This window comes from Bos taurus, chromosome 29 (assembly GCF_002263795.3).
Source record: "Bos taurus isolate L1 Dominette 01449 registration number 42190680 breed Hereford chromosome 29, ARS-UCD2.0, whole genome shotgun sequence".
Lineage (NCBI taxonomy): Eukaryota > Metazoa > Chordata > Mammalia > Artiodactyla > Bovidae > Bos > Bos taurus.
Window position 1 is genome coordinate 18,618,087 of NC_037356.1, and position 20,151 is coordinate 18,638,237.

General features: G+C 39.1%; 1 protein-coding gene across 6 annotated transcripts in view; it reads left to right on the forward strand.

Annotated features, from left to right (window-relative positions):
• Window positions 1–20,151, forward strand: part of PAK1 (p21 (RAC1) activated kinase 1) — a 161,239-nt gene that overhangs the window by 96,513 nt on the left and 44,575 nt on the right. For all 6 annotated transcript variants that reach the window (XM_010820835.3, XM_015461133.3, XM_010820837.3 and 3 more), the window contains 4 exon segments: window positions 1,826–1,926; window positions 5,537–5,684; window positions 11,067–11,104; window positions 19,940–20,056. In XM_010820835.3, coding sequence (XP_010819137.1) covers window positions 1,826–1,926; window positions 5,537–5,684; window positions 11,067–11,104; window positions 19,940–20,056 — 404 coding nt within the window.

Genomic DNA, 20,151 nt, shown 5'->3' on the forward strand with positions numbered 1-20,151 from the left:
TTGCTCTGTACCTTGGAAAGGCTACTTAACTTCTTGAAACTTCTGGTTTCTTCTGTCAAATGGGCACCAGTATCACTATCCTACTTGTTACAAAATTGCATTGAGGCTCCAATGGACTGCTGCTGCTGCTGCTGCTGCTAAGTCTCTTCAGTTGTATCTGACTCTGTGAGACCCCATAGACTGCAGCCTGCCAGGCTCCTCCGTCCCTGGGATCCTCCAGGCAAGAATACTGGAGTGGGTTGCCATTTCCTTCTCCAATGCATGAAAGGGAAAAGGGAAAGTGAAGTTGCTCAGTCATGTGCAACTCTTAGTGACCCCATGGACTGCAGCCTACCAGGCTCCTGCATCCATGGGATTTACCAGGCAAGAGTACTGGAGTGGGTTGCCAGTGCCTTCTCCATCCAGTGGACTAGGTCTAGCTAATAACCAAGACCTGAAATTCTTTTTAGCTGGGAGAGGGTTATATTAATTTGCTAGTGCTGCTGCAACAAATTACCCCAAACACGAAGCTTAAACAAGAAATTTTCAGTTTTGGAGGCTGGAAGTCCAAGATGAAGGTGTTCGTAGGGTTGGTTCCTTCTGAGAGCTGTGAGGAAAAATTTGTTGGGCTTGAAGAAGCACTGCTCTGATCTCTGCATTTATCTCCTCCTGTGTGCATTTGTCTCCAAATATTCCCTTTTTATAAGGACATTGACAGGATTAGGGACTGAACCTACTTCATGACCTAATCATATTTTAAATAATTATATCTGCAATGGCTCTGTTTCCAAATAAGATCATACTATGAGGTACTGGGAGTTAGAATATATGAATTTGGGGGGAACACAAGGGTATGACAAGGGCACAATAACTCTGTAAATATTGAAGCTTTTTGTGCCAGATCAGCAGACCTTTAGTGAACACCTGCTAATGATTCTTTGAGGTCCTAGCCTAGGGAGGCAGCATAGAATAGTGGTTTAGAACTTAGAGCCTGGGCCAGACTGCCTAGATTTGAGTCTGACTGCTGCTGTTACTAACCGTTTGATCTTGGGCGAATAGCTTAGTCTCTATGCTTCAGCATCTTTATCTGCAAAGTAAGGATGATAGTACTTAACTGATAAGGTTGCTGTGAGGCCACAGTGAATATTATTACATATGAAGAACTTGAATTAATACATAAGATACAGAGATATATTTTACAGTACAGGGCATATAGCCAATATTTTATAACAACTTTAAATGGAGGATAGTTTATAGAAATATTGAATTACAGTGTGGTTCACCTGAAACTAATATTGTAAATCAATTATAATAGAAAAAAGTAACTTGAATCAGTGTACTTGATTAATTATTAGATACTCATTTTAAGAAACAATTTCCAAATCTAAAATTCCATAATGTGGAGAACCTTAAAGTGATGCATAATCAAGAATCAAAAGGTAGAAGCAGGTTTTAAAAGCTTATAGAATATAAGATGTCTGGGTTGGAAGGCTCTTTAGAGACCATTTACTTGAGTCTTCTCATTTTGCAGATGGGGAAACCAGGGTTCAGAAAAAGGAAGTTACTTGCCCTGGATCAACAGACTCATTAGTGGTAAAACTAAGACATTTTGATAAATGTTCTGTCTGCTCCTGCCTTACTTTAGTTCAATGAAAAATTAAACCTTTAATCATGAATTGAGCATCTACTTCAATCTAGGTCTGGTTTTGGGCTCTGTAAATACACAGGTAAATTTGTATCATAGTCCTTGGCCTTTAAAAGAGCTTAGAGCTCAACAAAAGAGCTAAATAAATAAAGATGTAGTCATATCCTTGTTTTTACCTCCTTTTTCCTGTTTCTCTTGCAGCAAATAAAAAGAAGGAGAAGGAACGGCCAGAGATTTCTCTTCCTTCAGATTTTGAGCACACGATTCATGTTGGTTTTGATGCTGTCACAGGCGAGTTTACAGTAAGTTTTGGGTCACAGAAAGACATTTGGTCTTTCAGAGTTCTGGCTATGCACTGTTAAATTTAATCTTTTCCAGACTTCCTGATGCCTCTATCTTTTCCTGAGACCCCTATTACTATCTTCTCATGTTCTTGAGAGGGACAGTTTCTACACCTCCAGAATTGTACCAGAGAAGCCTTTAAATCTCCATTCCTTAAATAGACCTCGGTTAAGTGGCCTTTTGGCAGGGACTCTGTGGTGGGCATTGATGATCCAGAGACAAATCAGATAAGGTTCATGCTTTAAAGGAGGAATAGCCTGTTGAGGAGCAAACATCTCAAGAAGTTAACTGATACAGTAAGATGTCTTGTAAGAGAGGCCTGTGAGAAGCTCTGAGAGCAGAGAAAGGAATGACTAAACTCATCTTTAGCTGCTATCAGTTATCAAAGTTAGTTCTTTTAAAAAAACTTAAAAAATTGTTTTTATTTTATATTGGAGTTTTGCTCCTTGGAAGGAAAGCTGTGACAAACCTAGATAGCATATTAAAAAGCAGAGATATTACTTTGCCAACAGAGGTCTGTGTAGTCAAAGCTATACTTTTTCCAGTAGTCATGTATAGATGGGAGAGCTGGACCATACAGAAGGCTGAACACCGAAGAATTGATGCTCTTGAACTGTGGTGTCGGAGAAGATTCTTGAGAGTCCCTTGGACTGCAGGGAGATCAAACCAGTCAATCCTAAAGGAAATCAATCCTGAATATTCATTGGAAGGACTGATGCTGAAGCTCCAATACTTTAGCCATCTGATGCGAAGGGCTGACTCATTAGAAAAGATGCTGATGCTGGGAAAGATTGAAGGCAGGAGGAGAATAGGATGACAGAGGATGAGATGGTTGGATAGCATCACCGACTGGATGGACATGAGTTTGAGCAAGCTCCGGGAATTGATGATGGACAGGGAAGCCTGGTGTGATACAGTCCATGGGGTTGCAAAGAGTCAGACATGACTGAGCGACTGAACTGACAGATAGCCAGTTAACAATGTTGTGAATTTCTGGTGGACAGCAGGGGTACTCAGTCATACATATACATGTATCCATTCTTCCCCAAACTCCTTTTCCATCCAGACTGCCATGTAACATTGAGCAGACCTCCCTGTGCTATACAGTAGGGTCTTGTTGGTTACCTATTTTAAATATAGCAGTGTGTAGGTGGTGATCCCAAACTCCCTAACTATCCCTTCCCCCCATCCTTTCCCTCGGTAACCATAAGTTTGTTGTCTAAGGTTGTGGGTCTGTTTCTATTTTGTAAGTAAGTTTAATTGTATTGTTTCTTTTCAAGTTCTGCATATAAGGGGTATCATATGATATTTCTCTGTCTGAGTTACTTCACTTAGTATAATAATCTGTAGGTCCATCCATGTTGCTGCAAATGAGATTATTTCATTCTTTCTTATGGCCGAGTAGTATTCCATTGTCTGTCTATACCACATTTTCTTTATCCATTTCTCTGTCAGACATTTAGGTTGCTTCTTTTGGCTATTTCTTGGCTATTGTAAACAGTGCTGCAATGAACATTGGAATACATGTATCCGTTCAGATCATATTTTTCTTTGGATGTATGCCCAGGAGTGGGGTTGCAGGGTCATATGGTAGCTCTATTTTTAGTTTTTTAAACTAAACCTCCATACTGTTCTCTATAGTGGCTGTACCAATTTAAATTCTCACCAACTGTGTAGGAGGGTTCCCTTCTCTCCACACCATCTCCAGCATTTATTGTTTGGGGATTTTTTGATGATGGCCATTCTGACTGGTGTGAGGTAATATTCATTGTGGCTTTGATTTGCATTTCTCTAATAATTAGTCATGCTGAATTTCCACTACTATTGCATTACTATTGATTTCCCCTTTTACAATTGTTAAAATTTGCCTTATATATTGAGGTGCTCCTATGTTGAATACATATATGTTTACAGTTTTTATATCTTCTTGGATTCATCCCTTGATCATTATGTAGTGTCCTTCTTTGTCTCTTGTAACAGTCTTTGTTTTAAAGTCTGTTGTGTCTTGTATGAGTATTGCTACTCCAGTTTTCTTTTAATTTTGATTTCCATGGAATACCTTCTTCTAACCCCTCACTTTCAGTCTGTATGTATCCCTAGATCTGAAGAGAGTCTCTTGTAGACAGCATCTATATGAGTCTTGTTTCTGTATCTACCCAGCCGGTCTTTGTGTTTTGGTTGGCACATATAATCTATTATCAATATGTATATTCCTATTGCCATTTTGTTAATTATTCTGTTTGTTTTCATAGGTCTTTTTTCTTCCCTTCCTCCTTTGTTCTCTTGCGGTTTGATTACCATCTTTAGTGTTGTGTTTGGGGTGATCTTTCTTTTGCTTATGTGTATCTATAGAATCTACCTGCAATGCAGGAGACCCTGGTTGAAGCCCTGGGTCAGGTAGATCCCCTGGAGAAGGAAATGGCAATCCACTCCAGTATTCTTGCTTGGAGAATCCCATGGACAGAGGAACCTGGCAGGCTACAGTCCTTGTCATTGCAAAGAGTCGGATATGACTGAGTGACTAACACACAATGTAGTTTTTGGGTTTGCTGCACCCATGAGGTTTTGATATAACAATACATATATATAGAAGTTTTCTTTTTTAAAGTTGCTAGTCTCTTTCCCACCCAGAGGAGTTCCTTTAGCATTTGTTGCAAAGTGGGTCTGCTGGTGCTGAATTCTCTTAGTTTTTGCTTGTCTTTAAATCTTTTGATTTCCATGTCAAATCTAAATGTTATTTCCTATCTCAAGAGGTATAGTATTCTTGATTTTGCTTTTGTGAGCAGCGACTTTAACCCACTTGTCTGCTGATGAGTGGGACTGTGTTCCCTCCCTGTTTGTTGTTTGGCCTGAGGTGACCTAACCCTGGACCTAAAGGCTCTGTGATAGGGCTGATGGCAGCCTGCAGGAGCGCTCATGCCAATGGGTAGTACTGCTGCCAGTGCCCTTGTCACCGTGAGCCGCAGCCACCCCTTGCCTCTTCAGGAGACTCTACAGCACTAGCAGATAGGTTTGGTTCATTCTCCTGTGGGGTTTCTGCTCCTTTCCCTGGGTCCTGTTGGGCTCAACGTTTTGTATGTGCTCTCCAAAAGTGGAGTGTGTTTCCCCTAGTCCTGTGGAAGTTCTGTAGTCAAATCTCATTGGCTTTCAAAGTTAGATTCCCTGGGGTTTCCTAGTGCCATTGCCAGACTCCTAGTCTGGGAAGCCTGACGTAGGGCTCAGAATCTTCACAAGAGTGGCAGAACTTCTGTGTGGTAAAATTGTTCTCCAGTTTGTGGGTCTCCCACCTGGTGGATATTGGATTTGGTTTTACAGTGATTGTGCCTGTCCTATGATCTCATTGCGGCTACACCTTTGTCTTTGGATTTTTTTTTGATGGGTTCCAGCAAACTAGCTAACTGTTCAGCAGTTAGTTGTGCTAAACTAACTAACTGTTGGAGGAGGAGGTGAGCACACGTCCTCTGCTTCCCCATCTTGAACCAATCTTCCACTCCACAGTTAGTTCTGAATTTGCTTCAGGGTCCCTGTGACTGTGTGCCTTGCTGACAGCCTTATATATCTCTCTTACAGGGGATGCCAGAGCAATGGGCCCGCTTGCTTCAGACATCAAATATCACTAAGTCGGAGCAGAAGAAAAACCCGCAGGCTGTTCTGGATGTGTTGGAATTTTATAACTCAAAGAAGACCTCCAACAGCCAGAAGTATATGAGCTTTACAGGTATGGAGATTGTGTCCAGGACAGTCTAGGGCCAAAAAAAAATGTTTTCATATTGGATGCCTGTTGATGTGAAGGAAGAACATTACAGGAAGAGTAGAGATGGCACTTTCACTAAGATGGAATTTTGGAATTTGAGAGCTACGATTTTGGGTTTTTGCATCAAACTTGAGTCTTTACTCTAAAACGGCATGTTTCTAAAAAATACTGTGATGTTATGTATAAAAACCTAGACTTTGTGCTAGAAAATCTGGATTCTGATACTGACTAGATTTTAGTAATTACTTTATTTCTTTGAGCTTCAAAATGGGGATGTTATTTCCTATCTCAAGAGGTTGTAATGAGAATAAATGAGCTCACTGATGTGAAAGTTCTTTGTAGGTTATAAAACAGCACCGTGGAAATGTAAGCCATTGTTACCATTGTTTCAATATCAGTAAGTTATGTGATAACACATTTAAGTAGGCAAGCCCAATTTCTTCCTCAAGAAATGAATTTTTATCAGTCAAATGAAAAAAGGCCAAATATAATAATAAATGTTCTTTAGATGTATTCGTTGTGTCTGCATAAAGGGCTGTGTTTTTCAGAATGTTTTTCATACCAGAATTGGAATTAGAATCCAGGTCTCCTAATTCCTGGACTAGGAATTACCACTTCCTTCTAGTAACTCTTACTCAGAACACCTCCTTCCATGGCAGAGAGATTTTTCTTTTCTTAAGCAAGTCCTAAGAAGGCCTACATTTCTGGAAACTTGCCTTTTATATAGCATCTTAGAATTTTAGGGCAAGTAGTATCTTTAGTATATACCACTTCCAGTTTCCTCTTGTTTTGCAAACATTAGAGCCCCAAATGCCTTTCTATTGTGCCTAAATTAATAGTCTCTTAACCACTATTCTTAACTCTGAGTTCAATGCTTAATGCTGGTGTTACTGTTGTCTCTTTTAAAGGTCAGTGTTGTTGGGGATAGTGAGAACCAGGATGAACTAACTGATTTTGAAGGATACTTTTCCCAGCAAGTATCTGGCTTGTAGCAAAGGGCACAGATGGTGAGGATGACAAACTGCAGCTTTGCTCATTCTCATAGTGGTGCCCAGCAGAGCATTATACATGTCCCTAGCATATTCCTTCCTTGATATCTGTCCCCGCTGGATCTATCTCACTTCTTCCATTCAGGGAGTGAGTTATTCCAAGGCAGTATTGGGTTTGAGGGATCATGGGTAGGAAAGTTTTCTAGATTAGGGTTTGTGTTTTCAAGAGTTTGTCATGGAGATGTCAGATTATGAGCTGGTTTTGAAAGCCTCAGTAGCAAAGTCTTTGAAATAATCTCTTTTTATGTGTATGTGTGTAGATACATACAAATACTGTTTCTGTTTATGGAAGCAGCTCTGTGGGTTTCTGTATGTTTGGAATATAAAAAGTCCCCTTTAAGTATATATGAGTGAATATGGGTATATGATATACACATTCAGGGTATTGTGTGTATGTTCCTGGATGTATCCATAAATGAATAACATTGAAGGATTTTTTGTTTTCAGTAAGTTGAAGACCAAAGCAGCTCCAGGCAAAACTGTGTATTTGTCATAGTTATTTTTTTATTGAAGTATAATTGATTTACAGTGTTGTGTTAGTTACTGCTATACAGGAAAGTGATTCAGTTATATATACACTCTATTTTAAAATATTCTTTTCCAGTATGGTTTATCATATGATATTTTTTCCCTTAAAAAAATTATTTATTAAAAATTTTAATTGAAGGATAATTGCTTTACAGTATATCATAGGGTATTGAATATAGTTCTCTGTATTATACAGTAGATCTCATTTTTTTATGGCATAGTTATTTTAAATGTCCTCTCTCTCATTTTCCTATTTCCTTTCTTCTCATACTATTCTCATATTAATTATGACAACACTACTTCAATTTGTATATGCTTGCACATAAATTATCTCATTTGATTCTCATGATGACATTGAGAGACTGGCAGCACAAGTACTGTTACCCACATTTTGCATACTCAGAGAAATTATTTAGGCTCAGGGGAAGTAAGTGATTTATTCATAGAGCCTTAACATATCAATTGAGTGATACACCAGTGATGTAAGTGTGTTTTCAACTTGGTCTTTAAATCCTTTGCTGTCTAAAACCAAAGCACAATTTTTCATGCCAATTTTTTTTTTGTTTCCTGTTTTTTTAACACTTTATTTTCTGTACCAACTAATAGGTAATGTGATAAGCAAAATTTAGACTAGATTGACAACTTCAGTCTGGTTTTAGAAAAGGCAGAGGAACCAGAGATCAAATTGCCAACATCCGCTGGATCATGGAAAAAGCAAGAGAGTTCCAGAAAAACATCTATTTCTTCTTTATTGACTATGCCAAAGCCTTTGACTGTGTGGATCACAATAAACTGTGGAACATTCTGAAAGAGATGGGAATACCAGACTACCTGACCTGCCTCTTGAGAAATCTGTATGCAGGTCAAGAAGCAACAGTTAGAACTGGACACGGACCAACAGACTGGTTCCAAGTAGGAAAAGGAGTACATCAAATCTGTATATTGTTACTGTGCTTATTTAACTTATATGCAGAGTACACCATGAGAAACGCTGGGCTGGATGAAGCACAAGCTGGAATGAAGATTGCCGGGAGAAATATCAATAACCTCAGGTATGCAGATGATACCACCCTTATGGCAGAAAGTGAAGAAGAACTAAAGAACCTCTTGATGAAAGTGAAAGAAGAAAGTGAAAATGTTGGCTTAAAGCTCAACATTCAGAAAACAAAGATCATGGCATCTGATCTCATCACTTCATGGCAAATAGATGGAGAAACAGTGGAAACAGTGGCAGACTTTTATTTTTTTTGGCTCCAAAATCACTGCAGATGGTGACTTCAGCCATGAAATTAAAAGACACTTACTCTTTGGAAGAAAAGTTATGACCAACCTAGACAGCATATTAAAAAGCAGAGACATTAGTTTGCCAACAAAGGTCTGTCTAGTCAAGGCTATGGTTTTTCCTGTGGTCATGTATGGATGTGAGAGTTGGACTAAAAAGAAAGCTGAAAGTGAAGTCGCTCAGTCGTGTCTGAGTCTTTGCGACCCCATGGACTGTAGCCTACCAGGCCCCTCCCTCCATGGGATTCTCCAGGCAAGAGTACTGGAGTGGGCTGCCATTTCCTTCTCCAGGGGATCTTCCCGACCCAGGGATCGAACCCGGGTCTTCCGTATTCCAGGCAGACGCTTTAACCTCTGAGCCACCAGGGAAGCCCAAAAGAAAGCTGAGCACCGAAGAATTGATGCTTTTGAACTGTGGTGTTGGAGAAGACTCTTGAGAGTCCCTTGGACTGGAAGGGGATCCAACCTGTCCATCCTAAAGGAAATCAGTCCTGAATATTCATTGGAAAGACTGATGTTGTAGCTGAATCTCCAGTACTTTGGCCACCTCATGCGAAGAGCTGACTCATTTGAAAAGATCTTGATGCTGGCACAGATTGAAGGTGGGAGGAGAAGGGGACGACAGAGGATGAGATGGTTGGATGGCATCACCGACTCGATGGACAGGAGTCTGAGTAAACTCCGGGAGTTGGTGATGGACAGGGAGGTCTGGTGTGCTGCAGTCCATGGGGTCGCAAAGATTTGAACATGACTGAGTGACTGAACTGAACTGACAACCTCAGGTTCTGGGTTTTAGCCCTCTTTGCCACGAATTTGTGGCATTTGATTTATGTAATCTTAAACCAGTTTCTTTTCCTCTGAACCTTAGTTTATTTATTTGTAAAATGAAGGGATTGGAAGTGCTTTCTGCTGTGTCATTCTGTGCTATGAAATTTAATTTTTATATATAAAAATTGTACATCTCATTTAGAAGGTGCAAACTTACTCTTCTTTTATACGGTTGAGATATGTTTATTACCAGAATACCCAGTCCTCCAAAAACAGTAGTACTACGGAAGGTTGGAGGTGGTGCAGTGAAGGCATAGTATTCTGCTTGGTATGGGAATTTGCTTTTGGACAAGAAAAACAAGTGAATTGTGTTTAAGCTATATCCTGATTTGATTTCTCTAGGGTACAGCTTGCCATTCAGGGCTTGCTTTAAGAACATATTATCACAGTTTGTGGGTTCATAATTTGTCACAGGATCACAGGAGCTATACCTGACACTTTCATGTATGTGAGATCTTGGACATTATCTGGGCTTGTTTCCTGGTGAGGTAGATGTAGGATTTGATATAATATTTCTTCTCCTTAATTCCATTGTTGGTGAACTGATGAAATCAATTTCTTCTTGGACTTCTAGGAATTAAAGAATAAATCCAAACATAGTACTTGGTGTTTAAACTTATTTTCTTGCTAGATCTCCATTGGGTTTGTGTATCATACTTTATCAAGTTTAAGATATCATTGATTGTAAGATGCATTGTTATTTTACATACATGAAGAAAAAAGAAGCTGCCAATTAAATCATGAAATACCTTTGACTGTAGGACACATCTTTGTTTCAGAGATGTTAATGTGAAAAAATATATATCTTGGAATTAATAAAATTTGGTGATGTTGAGGGAGTTTAGATCTAGTGTCAGAAATTGTCAGAAATAAGACCATACCTTTAATTATACTTGACATGACCGTGTTGTGCTAAGATGCTTAGTCATGTCCGACGCTTACCCCACGGACCGTAGCTCACCAGGATCCTCTATCAACGGGGATTCTCCAAGTGAGAATATTGGAGTGGGTAGCCTATCCCTTTTCCAGGGGAACTTCTCCACCCAGGAATCAAACCAGGGTCTCCTGCATTGCAGACAGATTCTTCACCAGCTGAGCTACCCGGGAAGCTCTTTTCCTAAGTTTTTCTTAGTTTTTCTAAGTTTTAACTAAGTTTCCTTAGTTTTTCTCTCCTTGTGGCGAATAGACATGAATATAGAAGGATCCTTTCTAAAAGCTGAAGTCGCATGCTGATTTGTTATAGATGTCTCAGGGTGATACCAGTCAGGAACTGTTTCCTTTTCTCTTAGAATGGAGGAAATTTCCTTAATCACTGAGGCTTGATAATGTGGATATAGTTATAGCATAGTATTTAGAATTAGACCAGGATTCAAATCTTGACTCCTAATAACCTGTGTGTTAAATAATTTGTAGACAAATCACTTCAATGAATGTCAGTTTCCAAATTTATAAAAGTAGACATAATAATAGTACCCAGCTGTAGCAAGGATTAGAGGTGGTAATGTGTATAAAGTATTTAGCATGGTATTGAGACTGTAGTATCAGTAACACTGTTATTCTAAGCTTGGCAAGTATTTTACTGAATAGGCTTCTTAAGTCTTAAGAAAGGATTCACTGTAATTGTTTACTGACTGAATCACTTGTCTTTTTTCTTTTGTAGATAAATCAGCTGAGGATTATAATTCTTCTAACACTTTGGTAAGCCTTTATTTCCTCTATTCTGATATGGGCAGGTATGATTTTTAGGGATCAGGTCAGTGTGGTAGATGCAGAGTCTGGGCTGGTGGGCACTCATCTTGGTCACTCTCCCACCCTGGGCCTCAGAGTAAAGGACTTGAAGTTAATAAGCAGTAGATTTCCCTTCCAGCTTTAATTTATTAATGCTCTAGAAATCCTAACCCTGGAACCAGAAGAACTGGCTCCTAGACTCAGTTTTCAGTTTTAGCTTTGAACCTTTTTGCCTTTCTGAGCTTCAGTTTTTTTCTCAGTAGAATGAGGACTATACACTTTGCCTTACCTGGAAATGTCCTCAAATAGCTGCATTTAAAAGAGAATTCCTTCTTTTGGGTTAATTGGGTTTACAAAACCAGGATTAGGATTAATTGTTGAAGGGAGCAGATTCTATTAATTTAAGGTCATTCATTCTGTCCTCTGAAGTTGTAGTGAATGTCCTATCACATGAGGGAATGTATAGAAGTCATTGATGACCTCATGGGTCCCTCTGACCTTCACAACTTACCAATTCCTTTTTCTAAAGCAGATTATGAGATGAGGTATTGATGTATTTGAAAGGGTCTTATAATGAGTAAGCTGTGGCTTACTATACTAGATTACTGCTATTCTTTTTATCTAGTGCTGTCTCTTGTGCACAGTTGGTTATTTTATGTTGATTTACTAAACATTTGCAAAGCCGCTATTCTATGCCAGGTCCTCTGTGGAGAAATGACAGTATAGGGATGAATCAGACATTATCAAACTCCTGATCTCCCAGTCGTATGAGTGTCATGAAGGCGCAAACAGTTACAGTACAGGATGCTAAAACTTCATGAGGCCAGGAACTGTGTCTCACCTGTCAGCTGCAGGTTCCACGGCATGTGGCACACAACGATATAATACTGAATAAAATTAAACTGTGGCACGTACTGAATAAAAGATTGGATGTTTAAGGAAAGCTTCCTGATGGTGAAGTCTGAACTGAATGAGTTAGTTGTCTTGGGGAAGAATAATAAAGAGACAAGTGTATTCCAGGCAGAGGATAAATAGCATGTGCTAAGGCAAGGAGGTTCGTGAGGTTGGCTTGCACAGAGAACTGCGAGTGGTTTGTTATGATTGGAACGTGAAGTGTAGGCAGGTCAGATCATGTAGGAATTTTAACTTTTAAAGGTAATAACAAGCTATTGAAGGATCTTAAGTGGAAGAGTCATACATTCTAACACAATACTGAGTCACAATCCAAGAACGTTGAATCATGCTTCCAGCATTGGAGATTGGTTTATTCTGAGTCATTTATACTGTAATTAGTGATTTAAAAAAAAAGGTTCACATGTCCATTGCCAGTAGCATCCTGGGTCCTTTCATATTCACGATCTCTTTTACTCTTCACAGGAGTTTAATGAGACAGGTTATTATCCTTGTATAATAGATGATAAAACTGAAATTGAGAAGGGTTATTGGCAATAGGTAACTGATTCCCAGTTCGTTTTGCTTTCCACTGATTCATTTTTTCATCAGATGGAAGAGATACAGTTAAAAGGTGGTGAAGAACTTGCTGATGTTAAGATCCTTGGAAATTTCTCCCCATTATTGAGTTGTAAATTGTTGAAGAAGGGATGTTAACCAAAGCTGAACTGTACTTTGTGGCTCAAATGTCTTTATGCTTTTAAAGGCGAAGTAGCAGCTATTACTTATTGAGTAGCTAAGATGTGCCAGGCACTATGTTAGTAACTTATATGGTGGTGGTTTAGTCGCTAAGTCGTGTACGACTCTCATGACCCCATGGACTGTAGCCTGCCAGGCTCATCTGTCTATGGGATTCTCCAGGCAAGAACACTGGAATGGGTTGCCATTTCCTTCTCCAGGGGATCTTCCCATCCCAGGAATCAAACCTGTGTCTCCTGCATCGCAGGCAAATTCTTTATTGACTGGGCTATGAGGGAAGCCCAGTAACTTATGTATGTTAACATAATTCGTCCTCACAAATTAACCTTGTGAAGAAATTATCATCTCCATTTCACAGGTAGGAAACAGACTTTCCTGGAGACTCATAATTGGTATGGTGATACAACCAGATTAGAACTAAGGTCTTCTGAGTCTCTGTCCTGGGTTTTTTTCCCACTGTGGCAGGGAATTGAGAAAGAAGATGTCAGAGAGGTCTTATAAAGGAGATTGCAGTAAAGCCTTTGGTCTGTTGTTCCTTAGTGAGGAGGAGGAGCCCTGGGGCTCATGCCATATGGCGGAGAGGATAACACCTGCTTTGTAAAAACCTGTACTGATTTTAGTATCTACAGTTAAAACCACCAGATTGTCAAGGACATTTTCTCCCCAATTCAGAACATTATCCCTGTGGCTCAGTCCTCTTTATTTCCTTACTAGTTATATGTGGGGATATGGTTTGTCCTGTGATAGCATGGCATCGTTTTCCATATTGGTTTCACACAGATCATTCCATTTGATATTGGAAATATTTGAATGATACTGTAATCTCCTGACACAAGGAACTGGGACTCAGAGATAACATGACATGCTTCCTATCCTTGAATGAATTAGTAGTAGAAATGAGTACAATATTAAGTTCTCTGCAGCATTCATTTATACATTTAACCATAGATATTTATTTAGCACTTTCTTTGTGCCCAGGTATTGGTGATACAGAGATAAAATTTTTGCATTATCTTAGTCCCTGAGAAAAAATAGAAGGATGAGGGCTGCAAGAGGAGTACATGAATAACATAAAATGAGGGTCATATTTAATGGAGTGATTTATTCTGCTTGGTAGTACAGGATAGTTGGCACAAGGTTCTTGGGCCCTCACAGTTTGTTCATTTAATAAACATAACCTTTAATGTTTCTTCTAGTTCTAAAATTCTTTTATTTGTGGCTCATTGGTCTGAGATCCATCTCAGATTATTTAGCATTTTAATGCCTGAGCTCTGATTTATAAAATGGTCACCTACTATGTTATAGGCTCTGTGGGTGCCCAAGAGTCAAGGATGGGTAAGGTCTTTGCTCTTGATCTCACTACTTAGTGAGGAATCAGAACACGTAAACAAGGATTGATAACACAGTGTCAGGTAAGTAACACAGTGTCAGGTAAATGTAGGCAATGATACCAGCCAGAAAAAAGGGCCATCAATGCTTTCTTGTGTGAGGTAGCATGAACAAAAGCCACATTGTTAAGGATCCATCATGTCAGGTGAAAGAACTTGGACTCTCCACTTGAGCTAAGGAAGTATTTTAAATAATGTAGTTAGATGTTTATTTTAGTCTAAACTACCATCTTAGAAAGGGCTTTCCTGGTGGCCCAGTGGTAAAGAATCTGCTTGCCAGTGCAGGAGATGTGGGTTCAGTCCTTGGGTCAGCAAGATCCACTGGAGAAGGAAATGTCAACCCACTCCAGTATTCTTGCTGGGAAAATCCTTGGATAGAGGAGCCTGGCAGGCTACACTCCATGGGGTCAGAAAGAGTTGGATACGACTGAACTACTGAATAACAACAACCATTTTAGAAAGAGACCTCTGGAATTTGGATCTGTGTAGTGGGATGAATTCATATCTCTGTCTGTCTTGCTATGCTTAATTTCTTAAATTCAGAAAAGATACATAAAAATAAATTCAAAACAATGCTTATTAATGAACCATTGTTGGAAATTTATGGAAGATAGAAAGCAGATAAGATCAGATTGACAGCAGAAAGTACAGCTGCTCTGTATGTGGAATATATATAAAATATTCTCTCACACAGCTGCTCTGTATGTGAGAGAATATATATAAAAAACAGGAAAGAGTCCTGGGTAATCTTCAAGAGTAAATTACTTTAAATTCTGTAATTGAAAAAGCTGGGGTAGCCTCCATGTTAAGTGAGCAAAAGGTATCAGAAGGTTGATCCTAAGCTTAAAAGACACTTTTCTAAAGAAAGTACACTGACCTTTTCCAGTCCTGTGGCCACTGCTGAGTTTTCCAAATTTGCTGGCATATTGAGTGCAGCACTTTCACAGCATCATCTTTTAGGATTGGAAATAGCTCAACTGGAATTCCATCACCTCCACTAGCTTTGTTTGTAGTGATGCTTCCTAAGGCCCACTTGACTTCACATTCCAGGATGTCTGGCTCTAGGTTAGTGTGAGTGATCACACCATCATGATTATCTGGGTTGTGAAGATCTTTTTTGTATAGTTTCTGTGTATTCTTGCCACCTCTTCTTAATATCTTCTGCTTCTGTTAGGTCCATACCATTTCTGTCCTTTATTGTGCCCATCTTTGCATGATTACTGAGGAAGGCTTTCTTATCTCTCCTTGTTATTCTTTGGAACTCTGCTTTCAAATGGGTATAGCTTTCCCTTTCTCCTTTGCCTTTAGCGTCTCTTCTTTTCTCAGCTATTTGTAAAGCCTCTTCAGACAACCATTTTGCCTTTTTGCATTTCTTTTTCTTGACGATGGTCTTGATCACTGCCTCCTGTACAATGTCATGAACCTCCATCCATAGTTCTTCAGGCACTCTGTCTATCAGATCTAATCCCTTGAATCTATTTGTCACTTTCACTGTATAATCGTAAAGGATTTGATTTACCCAACAGGTAAATATTGTTAATATTTAGTGTTTAGCCTTTCCAAGGGTGGTAAACTAGATCATCACATTTTTTTTTTTTTTTAAGACTTGCTGGACTAATTCTCTGATTTTTTAAAATATTTACTCTATTTTCCTTGCCTTAATTTTGCAGCATAGATATGTAGACTGGTTTTCAGATTTGCCTACCATCAACTTGAGATTTGGTCTTTTTAACAGTTACTGCTCATCTATTTGTCTTTGCCTCCTTTGCTAATCCTGCCTTCTTTCCTGTTTTCCCCAACCTTCTGGGTTTAATGGCTTTAACAGGCCATTATTTATTATAGTTCTAATGAGATTTTAAGAAATAGATGCCTATGTTCAATCTGCCATCTTTATCAGGCATTCCTGAGGAATTTTTACTTTTAACTCCTTACATATCTGTATTATATAAAATGTAAGATAAGAACCTGCTGGTTTTACATATAACTTAAAATTTTTACTTTTAAAAGATAGCATTATTGACTGTTATTTATATACCGTAAAATTCATCCATACTAGTTGAATTGTACAATTCAGTGATTGTATTAAATTTATAGACTTGTGCAGCTGTCTCTACAATCTATTTTTGGAATATTTCCCATCACCACAAAGAGTTCCCTAGTATTCTTTTACAGTTCATTCCAACTCCCATGCCCAACCCTAGGAAACCACTGATATTCTTTCTGTCTATATAAACGTACATTTTCCAGACATTTTATGTAAATGGACTCATAGACCATGTAGTCTTTTGTGTCTAGCTTCTTTCACTTAGTATAATACTTGTGAGTTTCATCCATGTTCTAGCATGTATCAGGACATCATTCCTTTTTATAAAAGTCTGAATAATATTTTATTGTATTGATTATTCATCAGTTGATGGGCATTTGGCTTTTTTCTTATTTTTGATTATTATAAATAATGCTCATACTAACATTCATGTACAAACTTTGGTGTGGATCTGTGTTTTCATTTCTCTTTGGTATATACCTAGGAGTAGAATTTCTAAGTCACGTGGTGATTCTATGTTTAACCATTTGAGGAACTGCTAGACCGTGTTCTACAATGGCTGCACCTTTTTACACTCCCACCAACATTAGGATGCTTCTAATTTCTACATATCTTCTCCCACATTTGTTATTGTCTGTCTTTTGATTATAGCCATCTTAGTGGATATGAAGTGGTATCTCATTGTGGTTTTGATTTGCATTTCCTAATAATGATGTTGAGTATTGGGCATGTGCTTATTGGCCATTTGTTTATCTTCTTTGGAGAAATTTTTTGTCGTTGTTTACCTCTTAATTTAATTCTACTGTGGTTAAATAAGACATTTTGTGTGTTTTCAGTCTTGAAAATTTATTGAGATATGTTTTATGGCCCAGCATATATTCTAGTCTGAAGAATTATCCATAAATGGTTAAAAGTAATGTGTGTTCTTCAGAACTTGGGTGGAATGTTTTGTATATGTCAGTTAGGTTGCATTGACTGATAGTGTTGTTAAAATCTATATCATTGCTCATTATTGAGATCTCTTTCAGGGCTGTCCAGAAACTTTAACTTTCTGGTTGTCCCTTTTGAAGCTTTTATGTATGTGCACAAAGCCAGGCATGTATGACTAGTGTAGGACCTCTCTCTAATGTCTGTTGTATCTTTGAGCAGTCTTGGCCAGAATTCACTTGCCCTATCCATGATTGCAGCCTCAGGCTAGCAGCTGTTGACCCTCTCCTGCTGCCGTCTCTGGGAGGTCACTTCCACTGATGGCCCCACTGGGCCTTTGCACTGCTCACTCCTCCAAATGAAAGTGAGCCCTCTTGGACCACATAGTTGCAGCCTGCCTTCCCTGGAAGAAACCCTGCTCTAATGAAGCTAGGGTGGGATGGATGGGAGAAATCCTGGCCAGAACATCAGAGATCCCTATGTTTTTACCCAAAGTTCAGCAGTTTTAAAATGATAAGCACTTCTCAGTAGTATATGTAGGCACCTGGAGGTTTCGGGAACATTCCAAGCATGTTCCCTTTTCAGAGTCTTTGTATCTCTTCCATCTGCCAGGAATATTCTTTTCCCAGAGGGTCTGATGGCTTGTTTTCTCATTTTATTCTGGCCATTAAAGAGATCTTTTCATGACTACTTATATCTAAGGTAATAATTCCTTACTTTAAATCAATCTCTACTCTCACATGTTTCTTACTATTACCTGGCAATTTGGTGATGAATATTAAATGTATCTTCTTCTAAAATGTAAGCCATAGGACCAGGCACTTTATCTACAGTGAATCAGTGGATGAGTTGGAGTCACTTTTAAAAAAGAGCTTTGTAGTTATTAACCATAATGATAATTTAATTGATTCCTTACATCTTTCTGAGTGTTTTTATACCCACATCACTTCATTTCTTTCTCCATGTGGTCCTCTAAGGTAGGCAGAGAGCTTCTTGTCATCATTTCCATTTTATGGATGAGAACTTTGGCTTAAAGTGGGATAGCCTTGGCAAAGAACACAGGGATAAGCAATAAAATTCTGGGAAAGAAACCTATATCTCTTGATTCTAGTAGTCGTTAATACAACCACCCAAAGCCATCACGTGTGGAAATCAGAATGTGTTGCTAAGGACGGTGATGAAATCCCCTCCCGCACAGTTTTAGAAAGCAACAAACTTGGTGTTTATAGTCTACAGTGGGTAGCCCTAGGCCCCCAAGAGGATGGAGAGGCTGCTGAGTTAATTTTATTCTCATTTTGGGTTCCTAGTTAAATTTTGTTGAGTGGAATATAAGGGGAAAACAAATTAGAGTGGAAAAGTATCAAAATATGTGCTTTCACAGGGAAAGAACCTCTATTGGATTTTAGAACTGAAAGTGACTTAAGGGCACCCCTCAAATTATACCAGTTCTCACCTCCACATTCCTCAAGTGATGAAACTTGAAGCCGAGAGGATGGATTCATTGCCTGTAGTCACTAAAACTAGTTGCTTACAAATGCCTGTCGCTGGCAGTTTTTAAGTTATGTCCTGCACTGGAGGTCCTGTTAGAATCTATGAGGATGCCAACTTTCCCTACTTAGTATGTCAAATGTGGTAAAGGCCACTCTCCCACACATAACTCCAGTATAATATTCAACTAAATAAGTTCCTTTACTTAGCCCATGTTGTTCTGATATTCCTCTCTCCAGCGGCCTCAAATGGCAGCAGAAGGGGAATTGTCCGTCTGTTTGTCTCCTGCATCAGATGGTGAGCTACTTTTAGGACTTGGACCATCTTTTTCATCTTTGTACATTTATATCAAAAACATTCATCACAGTGTCTTACTGAGCACAAAGTAGATGGTCTGAAAATAATCTGAAACTGTTGAATTATGTCAATATCTACTAAAAGATCTGTATTGCTTCTCTGATCCTATACTATAACCATTTAATCTCTGTCAAAAATCTCATATTTTGGAGCTATTTTATCTCTTGAACATGTGTTGTAAACAGTAATGGTATGATCTTTTTGCCTGGACTTGCCCTGAAACTTGCCAGTCTTGGCGCAGCTTTATTATAGTTTGTGTGGGAAAATCAAGTTTCTGAGGTTATAGCAGATTCAATTAGTGGTGCTGGTAAGGGTCATTCCAAGACAGGGCAGAAGCTTAAGGAAATAGGTAGCATCTGATCTGGGGAAAATCTCATTGCTTCTTGTGACAAGGGTCTCCTGATGTTCTGTATCTGCAGGTTGAGGTGAGGGTACCTGATAACATAAGGGGTGCAGTATATTTTGGTAAAGAAGGAAAAGGAGAGGCAAAGACCTTTCATAACTTCTATTTACCATATCAGAAAGGACTACAGAATTATAATGATAAGCTTTGTAAAATTCTGAACTTTTGATCCCTTTCCTACATGTTGTACTTTATCCTCTCTTCCGCACAGAGAGTAAAATTCATAGAGAAGAAGGAAATATGAGCTTGTCTTCAGGGTTTGGTTTGGCGTAGGCAGGTAGAAAAGCTGTCAGTTGGTTTCCCCATCCACAATTAGGCTTTGGGTGGGAGAAGGAAGCTCTCCAGGGACTGAAGGGGGAGTGGTAGCTAAAAGAAGAGAGGGGAGATGGCTGAGTTCCTGAGGCCAGCTACAAAGTGGAGAGCTTGGAGGCTGATGTGTGTTTCAGAAAGAGTGTCAGGAGAAGGTTTCTTCTGGGAGATTGGTGACCCTGGTAGTTTAAGTTCCATGTTGGCTTAACCTAATGAATCTGGCTTTTGTCACTGTGCAGAATGTGAAGGCGGTGTCTGAGACCCCTGCAGTGCCACCAGTTTCAGAAGATGAAGATGATGATGATGATGGCACCCCACCCCCAGTGATTGCTCCACGCCCAGAGCACACAAAATCTGTGAGTCTTTGTGATTTATTAGAGTTTGGAGGTGGGGAGTAAGGGATGGGTGCCAAGGTCTAGAAGTTTAATACTCTGGTAGGGATCCTGAGATT